Raw genomic sequence first — 12,015 nt, 5'->3', positions numbered from 1 at the left:
GTTAAAACTAGAGTTTTATGGGACACACCAAACAATGCAATAAATGGAGATGGCTCTACGATCTCTCCAAATAGTCCAGAAAAGGTCTCAAAAATATTGGTCCAGAACATGTAAAGTCTGTAAAGTCTTGGACCAGTCCAGAACATATGCAGCAGGGTTGCAGGAGCCTGCCTGCATTTATCAAATGTGGTATTTATACCAGCTTTAATCTTAGAAAGTTTGACTTTGACCAATGTAGACGATGCACAATCTTAAATTGTATGGATGCAAATGGATGATGGAATTCCCTGTATTATTTTGTGCCACATTTCCTCTAAAATTTGTTCATCTAAATCTGTCTCCTGTTTATTTCTCAGTAAATCTATAGGTGTTGAATCATATATACTGAGTATTTCATAAATCCTGCATATACTGTATCTTGTTTTTGGACTGTTTTACATTCAAATATTGGATCTAATAAAGAAAGTGGAGGGCGTGATGGAAAAATATTAGAACTCAATGCCACAAAGTTACGGAGCTGCAAGGACCTATAAAAATGTGATTTGGGAATGTCGTATTTCTGTACCAACTGATCAAAGGATGCAAAATTTCCATCAATATAAAGTTCAGACAATGAGACCAAACCCTTTCTAGCGCAAACTTCAAAAGCATCAAAAGCGTTCAAAAGATGGAACAAAGATGATTTTTTTTTTTTTTTAGCACTTGGGGCAGCCTGTGGTGACTCTTTAAGGGAAAATGATGGTCTGAATTGATTCCAGATTTTAATTGAATGTATAACAACTGTATTAGAGATCAAACTAGAGATTTGTTAAATAAATGGTATTTTAGAACACAAGAATGCTATTAGAGAAGTGGGCCTAACTGAAGCCCCCTTCAGAATTGTCCAAACAGGGGGATTAATGTCGTTTTTTAACCAGAACATCAGTGCTCTTAATTCAAATTCAAATTTTCAAATTTTATTTGTCATACACAGTCATACACAGTACGATATGCAGTGAAATGCTTACACGGCTGCCAGTGACCTTAAAAAATAAAACCTTATACATAAGAAAATAAATATGAATAAAAGAAATACTTTAAGAATAAACATTAACTAGTAAAATATGCTGTACAAAAAAAATATACTGTAATAAAAAAATGTTTGAAAATAAGATTAACTAGTAAAATGAGAACAAAATATCAATATAACAGATGTAGAAATATAGAAAAGGAAATAGAAATTTGTCAAAACAAATTTGGAAGTTTAAAATGGCTCTGGTGTGCAAATATGCATAAAAAGTGACCTCGTAAGTGTCTTATTAAAGTGATTTGCGCAGTGGTCCATAGATGAAAATATAAATATAAAAATGAAAATATAAATATGTAGTGCAAAGTGTGCATGAATGTGTCCAAAGTGGCCATGGATGCCCAGTCAGTGTGGGATGTTGCAAAAAGACGGTATTAGTCCTGAGTTGTGTTGTGGTTGAGAGACCTTATCTTCCCGCAGGCGAAGCTCCTCCTCATTCTCTCTGTGTTGGCCTTCAGGGAGCAGAAGCGCTTTCCAGACCGCAACAGAGAGAACAGTCCATTGTTGGGATGGCTGAGGTCCTTCACTATCTTCCTGGCCTTGGTCCAGCACCGCTTGCTGTAGGTTGAGTGCAGGTCAGGGAGCTCAGTGCAGGTGATGCGCTCAGCTGATCGCACCACCCTCTGTAGAGCCCGTCTGTCCTGCATTGTGCCGTTTCCAAACCAGGTTGTGATGTTTCCCGTCAGGATGCTCTCTATGGTGCAGGAGTAGAAATTCCTAAACACCTGAGAGGGCAGTCTGAAGTCTCTCGAGCGTCTTAAGTGGTAGAGACGCTGTCGGGCCTTTTTTTACCACGGTGTTGATGTGACAGGACCATGATACAGTAGGTCCTGCTTGATGTGAACACCGAGGTATCGAAAACTGTCCACTCTCTCCACTGGGCTCCTTTTGATGACGGGGGTCTGGTAGGTTCTCTCCTGCTTTGTCCTGCTCTGTCAGCTCCTTTGTCAGCTCCTTTGTCTTGCTGACGTTCAGGAGGAGGAACAAAAGGTTGTTCCTCTGGCACCATTTTTCCAGATTTCCAATCTCTTCTAGGTAGGCCGACTCATTGTTGTTAATCAGGCCCACTACGACAGTGTCGTCAGCGAACTTGATGACGGTGGTGGAGCTGGTAGTGGCCACGCAGTCATAGGTGTACAAAGAGTACAGCTTATATTGGCTGCCCAATAATAATACATAAAATGTGGAAGTGCCATCCCTCCTTTTGTCTCTGCAGTATACTTCTTTAGTAAATTCTTAATGTTTTTTGTTCCAAATAAAGGTTGAAATCTGATTATTTAATTTGGAGATTATATAAAAAAAAATATGGAAGGCATTGAAAAATTTCCAAAAAACTTAGGCAATACGCTCATCTTTACTGTATTAATTCTTCCACCAATGAGAGATGGAGGTGGTCCCAACGCTCAAGACCTCGTTAATTTTTCTATGAACCCACACAAGCTCTCCTATTTAGTTTGAGAAACATGTCACCCATTTCAAGATAGAATATTTCCAGAATATTATCCAGTTTATTTTATTGGAACAAATCTTTAAAACATTTTCATACACAACAAAACTAATGGTTATTATTTTATGTGGTTTTGGAGGTCTCTAGAAAGAATGTCATCAAACAAATAGAGAGCTGGGGAACATCTCTTTCAGGTTTCCATAATGTGCTATATAGACCAGGAGAACATTAGAAAAATAGAACCCTATAATGGGACAACATAGGACTCTGGAAACATAAGACTCTTTGTCATGCTCCCATTACATGCCATATAAATCTGGGGAACATACTGTAGGGATGATACAGATTCTTATATGAGGTCACTTTAGGGAGAAAATTCTAATCAGCTCGTTTAAGCCCCAGCCGATACAAAAATAAAAAAAGGACAAAAAGCAGGGAGTGTTCGTACAGGAGACTTATGTGAATGTCTACAAATGACAAAAAAGTAAATTCTGCTTAAAAGGTTTCCTTTAAATGAAGGGAAAACTAGCAGTCAGAATGAACACGCACACAAAAAAGAATAAAAAAAACTGTTAAAAATTGAAATCACTGAAGTGGAAATAACACAGGATGTTAAATACACATTACCATCATGTAGTAGCTGTTTTACTTTCACACTAAATTTCTCTAGGTGAACTCTGACCTGTGAATTCACAATCCTCAGCCCTGTAAGCTAGAATTCACATACCTACTTTATCTATTCTTATTGCCTTTCACACCTTTAAAAAACCAAAATGGCTGCCTTGTTTACTGATATATGACAAGGATTTGGTGTGAAAGATTTTCCTTTTTCTCTCTCTCTCTCTCTCTCTCTCTCTCTCTTTGATTTTGTATTTTCTAATAAAAATAAATGCGATTTTTTTTCCCCTGCTCATTGTACAGTAGGAGGAACCTAATGTAGGTTTCAAGAACTTTTAATTAGGTAGAAAGCGAGCACCCGATATTGTGGTAAACAGACAGGTTAAGGCAGGTCGACAGGGAATTGACCAGGAGCCTTGTACTGTAAGAGCTTAGTTATGCGTTTTAATAGGAACATTAACACCTATTTTAACTGTCTTGGTTTGCAACAACATTATAGTGACCTTAGTGTAAAAAAGCTTTAGAGCTTCATTTGAGAGGGTAAAGATCAGACTATTTAGATTGATGCATCGATTTCAAAATGCAATACTAATATATCTGAAAAAGAATGTTTAAAAGTATGAGCAGACATGCTTATTTTAAAAACCATGTGTTTAGGCCGCATTGAGAATCCACTTCTAACACTGTGTTTCGAGTAGCTCTTAGCGTACTGTGCTACTACTGCTCCTGTGAGATTGAGATTGACCTCGCTCTCTCTTCCACCATGAACCGCCATCACGGGGGCCGGTACAGCTATAGAAAATGGATTGACACAAGCCTTCAAGTTCATACGCATGCAGCGGAGCAGCAGTCTCGAGCTGACAAGCACGTCCTCGTAAATGTGACTCCTGTCAGGAGTGTGTCGTATCCGTCTCGGATGTATCGCCATTTCATATTACCTGCCAAGTGCGCACATTTCTGTGTACGTGCGTGTTGTGAAACTGAAGCTGGAGGCCAGAGAACAATGTGTGTGCACAGAAGTTCCTGTTTTTAAGCAGCATGTACATGAAATCATTATGGTGTTAAATTCAGAAATTAAAACGGAAGATAGGATTTTAAAAAAGGAAACAAAACTATTATGATAAACTAATCACACAGTAGGTTAGGGAAATAAAGTGGGTTTTGGTTATGATTTCTAGTTACAGCACTGTCCAGAGGTGACTATTTTTGATTAATAAAAGAAAAAAAAGTGTTTTCACTTGTTTACTGTGGCACATCTACGAACGACTGAGTTAGTTTCTGATTTCCTTTACTTTAAAGTAGATGTAAACATTATTCCCTCAAGACTCTCTTTTTAATGTATTGTTTTTAATGTCATTTTGACAAAGTGTAGACTTTCCTGTGACACTGTCACTAAAAAATATCCCAGAGAAACGAGCACATTAATGAAAATCTGTGTTTCAGAGCTGCACTCCTGACAGAGCCGCTGTTACATCAAAATACCTCCTTCAGACCAATCAGCATTGAGAATTTACAAACACTGTGGTATAAATAAAATGTGTCAGACAGAAGTGTTATCTCAGTATTCTGTGAACCTACATGATTTTTCTGTTTCGCTTTACTCAAAGCAGTTCCTAACTAATCTTCCTAACTAATCTTAATTGTCACTTCTGTAACTTCGTGCATACGGTGCTCTAGATGTTGTTGTTGATGATCTCCGCTCCATGGCAGGTGGAGGAGCGTGAAGCTCAGATACAGGAGCTCCAGGACACGATCACAGAGCTCCATCAGGAGATGTCTCTGAAGGACCAGGACAAACTCGGGCAGCTTCAGCAGCTTGTCCTGCTCGAAACCAGGGTCAAGGAGCTCACACAGGAGGTAATGCACTCGGGGCGCTTTGGAAAATGTAGATACGTCTGGAGCGACTGAAATGGTTATACCGGCAATGTTTTTTCACGTTTCACTTGTCATCTATAACACTGTGTGAAATATGAATGAGGTGGTGCGATGTGGCACAATGTCAACCACTGAGATAGATAGATAAATAGATAGATAGATAGATACTTTATTCATCCCCATGGGGAAATTCACTGTGCATTGTTTTTGGAGAACAGCATGCTCTGGAGTCTGATATTCTGCTATATAGAATGGTTTATGTTTCGATTTAAACTTTTGTTCACACCAATAATTAGTCTTTTAAGCCATTCCTTCTTTCTTTCTCTCTCGCTCTCTCTCTGTCTCACTCACACACACGCATGTTAAAAAAAATTACAGCTTGTAATTTAATAGAGAACTATTATTACTATTAATAGTTATTATATATAATTATATAAGTTAGAAATAACTTTATTTTACAGAAATAATGCATACCTTCTGACCAGATCAGATTTATGAACTTAATAATTCTATAGATACAATTACTTTAAATAAGATTACAAGTAATACAATTACAATACAATCATTCTAAATAATATTTACAGCAAATCTGACTATATAGAAGTTCAGTACATAAGCAGCTTTATATATATATTATAATATAATAATTATATATCCTTTTTCCTCTCCAATAGATTTCTGTTCAGAGTAAAATGAGAGGTTGTTGAAGGAGCAAATTTCGTCCGTTTTTTTCTCAACGACCTTCAGTATGTTTGTGTTCAGTTACAGAAGTCGGCACAGACCATCGCTCAGCTCAGACACGAGGCCAGAGAGAACCCCGCGAGCAACAGTGTGTTCCACAGAGAGGTGAGTAGCATCAGGAGCAGCAGTATCATCTGTGTGTGTGTGTGTATATGTGTGTGTGAAACATTACATGTGTTAAGGTTTCAGTAAGGGAGTCCCAGAGCGTTATTTATTTTTTAAGCTTAATGTACTTACTTTTTCGCGTTACATGTACCACGGCTGATTTGCTCGTAAATGTTCTGAGGAAATGTAATTTATCGGCTGTAATGTTATGGAGACGCAGGTAGGATATTCCTGTTCTACATTAAGACCAGTCGAGTGCTAAAGTGAAAGGAGACATCCGATCATTTCCTGTGGCAACTCACTTAAAGTAACACGGTTAAGATTTGATTAAAATTTCTATCGGAATCGTTTTACAAAGGAAGCCGATACTTCCGAAGAAACTTTGTTAAGAACTATCTGTCTGCCCATAGACAGAGATACGGATATAGATACACAACGACCGTCCACTGTAATAGTAACACCTGTACACCTGCTCATAGACGCAGTAGGCCATGAGCTTGAGTTCATGTTCACATCAAACATCTGAATGTCTGTGGTAACTCAAATAGTCACTCTTTACAACCAGGGTGAGCAGAAAAGCATCTGAGAAGGCATCTCAGGGGTGGATTAATGAGCTACACCCGGAGAAGACCACGTCAGGTTTTTTTTATTTTTGGGCATTAGGATTTTTTAATTTAATTCTAATGTTACACTAATGTTTTTACTGTCTGATGTATCGAAATACAAAGTATTTCTTAGTATATCTATAAGAAATACGAAGAGATGGTCATAAAATTCGGAGAAGCATATGAGAAAACTGAAAATATTTACCCAAATTAGGTCCCCGGAAATGAGTACGTTCATTAACCAACCATGTAGTTCTGCACCATGCCACCCGAGGGTCAAAACCAAAATGGCACACCTGTTTGGAAAAGTGTATGAGAACGTGCTACCAAAACAAACAAAGACAGTTTAACGTTTGTAACTTTACCTAAATAATTAAAATATCGTTAATCGATTCTGAATCGACAACTGACCCATGACCGATTCAGTGAATCGATTCAACCGACAAAAAGAGCGGTTAAATTGCCTTGACTCACGCAGGTTGTTTAAGTGGAAGAGCTTGAGGTCCCTGCAGAGAACCCTGACCACAGACCCGCTAAACATCATCTTATCCAGCGTCAGCATCTGCTCTTGCGGCTGCGTGTATAGTTTTTAACGGTAATGTTTGGCATGCCTCTGAGATTAGAGTTCATCCCTTTGTGTTGATTTTAAAGAATAAGATTCCTCTACAGGCATATTTTCAGTTCTTTGCAAAGGCAATCAAGAATAATATTTAGTATTGGACTATGTATAAAGACACAAACGTATAAAAGAAAGAAAGAACGTGAGTACATACATGGTTCATGGACAAAGGTTTAAAGCTGTACAGTTGTTCTGGATGGGTTAGGTAAGGTATATTGTTTTACGCCTCAGTTCCATAAACACAATTTCTTATTAAGAGATTATGATTTGTTTGTTTACTTAACTAGATATTTTTGTTTCTCCAACACAAAATCGACCGTGACTGGCAGAGCTAGCGACCGACAGTTAGTTTAATTAACCAAGGTGAAAGTAGTAAAGTCTCACTAGAACTATGCAGCCAAAAGGTGATGAGAATAAATCATGGAGGTGGTGGACAGCTCTTAGAAACTCACCAGATTTACTTTATATTTACATATTTATATATTTCCAGGGTTAAATCCCGAATAGCTTTTAATGCAAAGCTAGTGCACTATCTAGGGTGTATAGTCTCTTATGCCACACACTAAGTAGTGCTCTTGATCAGATTTGATGGTGAGAGATTTGAGATTCAGCCTTGTGACAGACACTAGTTAACAGAACAACACGGACAGTTTTGTAAAGATGCAATTTGTAAAGATGACATAACTTTATCAGATGTGTGTTCTTGCTTAAAGCGCTTGGATGTGGGTTTTGGCAGGCAGCTGCTCTCTCCTCGGGACTGCAGATCGTACAGACATCCACATTATTCGGTCGGAACTAATCAATGAACTAACTATATCAAATATAAATTAAAATGAGTTCATTATTAATTGTATTAATAACATTCCTTACAGCCAGTGACTCTGTGCTTTGGGTGTTCGGTCAGAACATAAAAACAGTTCCTATTATTCAATATAAAAATATAAAGGCACTCGGAAGGTAAGTTGGAATCTTAAAACACCTGCTTAACTTTATTAACAGCTTTAGAGGAAACACACATGAAGTTATACGCTGCATTCGAACGGAATGATGATCCTAGAGATTTAACCTTGATCAGGACGATGATTGCCGATCGGTTATTAAACAGCGTAAAGCTTCAGTCTAACATCAGATGTGCCACATGTTTAGTCCAGGCCGCTCGGGATGTTCTCACATCTGGCAGTGAGCTCGCTGATGAACTGAAGCGGTCTAATAAATTGTAATATTGTGCAATTGTAATCAGGACCTAATTACGGGTAATTGCAGTGAAAGCTTTACTGGATTGCAGTTGGAGACGTGATAAAGAACAGCGAAGGGTTTGGGGGTTGATGAGGTGTGAGTACAAATAAGACATCGAGGTAATGGAAAGGGTACGAGTGTGTATTCCCACATACAAGAGGTTTTCCTTTATCCAATACTTATACCAGACTGTTGAGTATCATCAGATAGCGAGTTCTTCTCCCTTATGAACTGCAAAGATTTATTATTATTTTTTAGTTGTTAAAAAAAAGAAAGAAAGAAAAGCTTGAAACATGACTTAGATAAATCTGCGGATTTGTTTTTTATTCAGGAAAACATTTTCAAAGAAAAATATGATAAGGTAAAAATCTAATGAAAAGCAAATCTTAAAAGTAATAGTACAGACAAGTCTCTTTATATGTAAATATTTCTAATCCTCTCTCAAATACAACTCAGAAATTCAATTTACATCCTTTCCATTTGATCCAGGAACACTTTGAATACTTTTTTTTTTCCTTTTCCAATACCATATTTTTGCTGATGGGTGCCATTTCTAGATATTTCACCATCTTGTTTTTTTTTTTTTTTTTTTTTTTTTAAGAATTGAAGTATCCTGAACATAACCTTTAAATGTGATCTAAATATGAAGAGGGGCTGCAGCAAATACACCAAAAACTCAAAATAAATTTTATTATTATAATAATAATAATTATTATTATTAGAAACCTGGGATCAAGAAATTGTCTAAAGAGCTCTGAAGATTTTTTTTTTTACACTTAAATAATTGATTTATTTTATTTTTTTTTATAATGTATTATTATTATTATTATTATTTAAAAACTGGTCAAACCAGTTCTGCCCCAATAGTTCTTGGCTTTCCGGATAATGGGGACACACACCACCATGACGGAGTGATTGTTCACCTCCTCTGACCGTGTAGTTAGTGCGGTCACAGGGTTCGAGGTAGTGACCTCTCAAAATGGAGGTGAAGTGCTTGGACCCAGCATGCACTGGTACTATAGTGTGGCACGTGTGGTGCACACCGAAGCTTGGATATAATAAAGAGGGACCCGGAAACACCTGGACACACTCGGGGGGGGGGGGTAAAAACCCCCACACACACACACATATATATATACACATACATGCACACACACACACCAGTTAAGCGCCTTTGACCCAGCTTTTGTAAGAGTAGAGGTGAATGAAATGCCGAACTGATGGCGTGAGGGAGGTGGAACGAATCTTGTAAATAAAAAAAAAACCTTTTTTGATTCTAATATTAATTAATTTCAGGTGATTATCATGATAATCCCATTATTGCTTGTTTTTGTTTGCACTTTGGACAAAGGCATAGATATAGAGTTGAACTAATGGTTTTAACTCGCTTGTATAACCCATGAATTTTAATTTTTTCGTTGCTTTCTGTAAGTCAGGCGTCATATTCCCAGAATGATACGTCTGTATTAAAAAATATTTTTTTTTTCTGTGACGTGATTTCTTTATCCAGCTCCATCCGTCGAATGCTGCACAGATTTCACACAATGCTACAACCCTTTGTTTCACAGCTTGCACCATTTGTGTGTGTGTGTGTGTATATGCTATGGCTGTTATTTAAAGAGACTCTGTCTGTGTTTTGTTGTCGAGCGAATGAGCTGGAGGGTGTGCGTTGTCTGTTTAGGGCTAAAAATCTGTTCATGGTGCGTTCCCCGTGCCCCCCCTCCACCCCTTCAGTCTGAAATCTCAGGAGGGGCTGAATGTTTATTGCTGTTCTAAAGTAAGCCTTTGTTGTTTTGGTGTGTGCTCTGCATCCCCCCCCCATCTCTCTCTCTCTCTCTCCTTCTCTCTCTCTGCTTTCATTTTCATTTGGGAGAAGAAGGAGGGGGCCATCTTTCTGGCCGCGGGTGCGTGATTAGAGCGAGAGTGCTTCTCAGCAGGACTCTCTGCTTTATATTCATCAAAAAGAGCTTGCTTTGATTCAGCACAGCTCTGACGTGTGACAGCGCCACCGAGGAAATCGTGCACTTACATCTCCCCCGCCATTTCGCTCCCGTCTTTCTCCTTTATTTTTTTTCCCCCTCCACTCCCCTTCAATCAACACTGTCCTCTGCATACCCGCCACGCCTGACCCTTTATTCGTGTTATACGATTATTATTACTATTATTACCATTATATCCTTTCTTCTTTTCTCATTTATTGAAATGAAGCGTCATGCCGAATCATGAAAATCTGCCGTGTGCGGTCTACTCTTCCTCAGTGATGTCATCATCCCTACTTTTGATCAGCTAGCATTTTACTCATCCGTGAAAAGAGCTTTTTAAAATGCTGGCGATCCTGATGAAAATTGAGCTGCGGTGTGGTGTGAGATGAAGAAACTTCCTCTCTTCAGCCAGGTGAAGAATCTACTCATTGCAGGAAGGGACTCAAACATGTCGTGTTTTCTGGTGGATCTAAGGGGGCTTTCACTTTAGGGCCTCGGGATCGTGTTCCAAGAACACTCGACCCTGAAATCTTGGTTCATTTTGATCAATGAGAACACAATCGTTTCGTGCTCAGGAAGCATGCTCGAGTACACTTAAAAACGCGGTCTCGCGAACGATTCGGCATACTCACGGATTAATTCAGATTTTGAAGTCACTTGAACTTGAGAATGGAAGTAGATCGTTGTTTAGACACGACATCAACAGTGCTGTCTGTCTCCTCAGAAATATCTGTCCTGAGCATGGTACAAATCAATTGTGCCTAATTGTTCCATTTTCACATTCCCTTGTAATGTGAAAATGCCCTTGTGAGCTGTAAGTTATGTCTGTGAAGACTGAATGTTGTCTGGAAGTTTAACTGGACTTTGTTCTTGCTACTTGGATAAATAATGAAATGTTTCTACCTTAGCAAGAAAGTAGTCCAGTTGACACGACTCAGCGTCCAGATCCATGCAAGTTGTATACTTTTTTTTTTTCTTTTTTACATATTTATCTAATCATTTATTTAGCACTAGCTTCATGTTCTCCGTTGGTTTGGATCTCAGACTGACGCTCTGACCAGCGAGTGAGATGTGCTTGTCCTTTGTGGATTTTGTGCAACCCAAAGTAAAACTTTAGCTCTGATTCAGACTTTTACAGACTTTTATGTTGTAAAAAAAAAAAAAAAATACTAATTCATGTCCTTGGTTGGGTGGATTTTGCAATCAGTGAGGAGAAGAGGAGCATTAAAAATTTTTATTAAAAATACAAATTTGTAAAAAAAGAAATAAGTTTTAAAACCACAATTAAAAACCTATTTGGATGTTTCTTTTAATTTAAAATTTTAAACCTAAAATCTACCTGGAAGCATTCAATTAAAAATCATTGTATATTTGTTCACAATATAAGTAATTTTAGAGTTAATGTTGTTAGTAATAGTAATACAGTATAAATAATGACATTGCAGTTAAGTAACAACAAAAAAACATTATTTCCTCTTCTTCTAACCTCACGAGTTGCTGGTTTGAGGCCCAGTTTCTCCTGAAAAAAAAAAGCTTTAAAAGTTAAATACCACCTTATTAAAAAAAAGAAACTACCCCTTTATTCAAGTTAGCTTGTGAGTCCTGAGTTGTATTTATTTATTTATTTTTTTAAATCTGCAGCCCTAGTCAGGTACGACTCCTAAAGCTCACGCAGAAGAAAACTTTAAATCAAAGCCGAGCCCGGACCCGAACTTGCAGCG

At 37.9% G+C, this 12,015-nt stretch overlaps 1 protein-coding gene across 1 annotated transcript in view; it reads left to right on the top strand.

Annotated features, from left to right (window-relative positions):
* LOC128542983 (trichohyalin) overlaps positions 1-12,015 on the top strand; it is a 186,307-nt gene that overhangs the window by 70,223 nt on the left and 104,069 nt on the right. The window contains exons 4-5 of the mRNA XM_053513234.1: positions 4,842-4,988; positions 5,769-5,852. Of these exons, the coding sequence (XP_053369209.1) occupies positions 4,842-4,988; positions 5,769-5,852 (231 nt within the window). The remainder of the gene's footprint in view (positions 1-4,841; positions 4,989-5,768; positions 5,853-12,015) is intronic.

This window comes from Clarias gariepinus, chromosome 15 (genome assembly GCF_024256425.1).
Source record: "Clarias gariepinus isolate MV-2021 ecotype Netherlands chromosome 15, CGAR_prim_01v2, whole genome shotgun sequence".
In the NCBI taxonomy this organism is placed as follows: Eukaryota; Metazoa; Chordata; class Actinopteri; order Siluriformes; family Clariidae; genus Clarias; species Clarias gariepinus.
The sequence above is the reverse complement of the archived record's forward strand: the minus strand, read 5'-3'. Positions and strand labels throughout refer to the sequence as shown.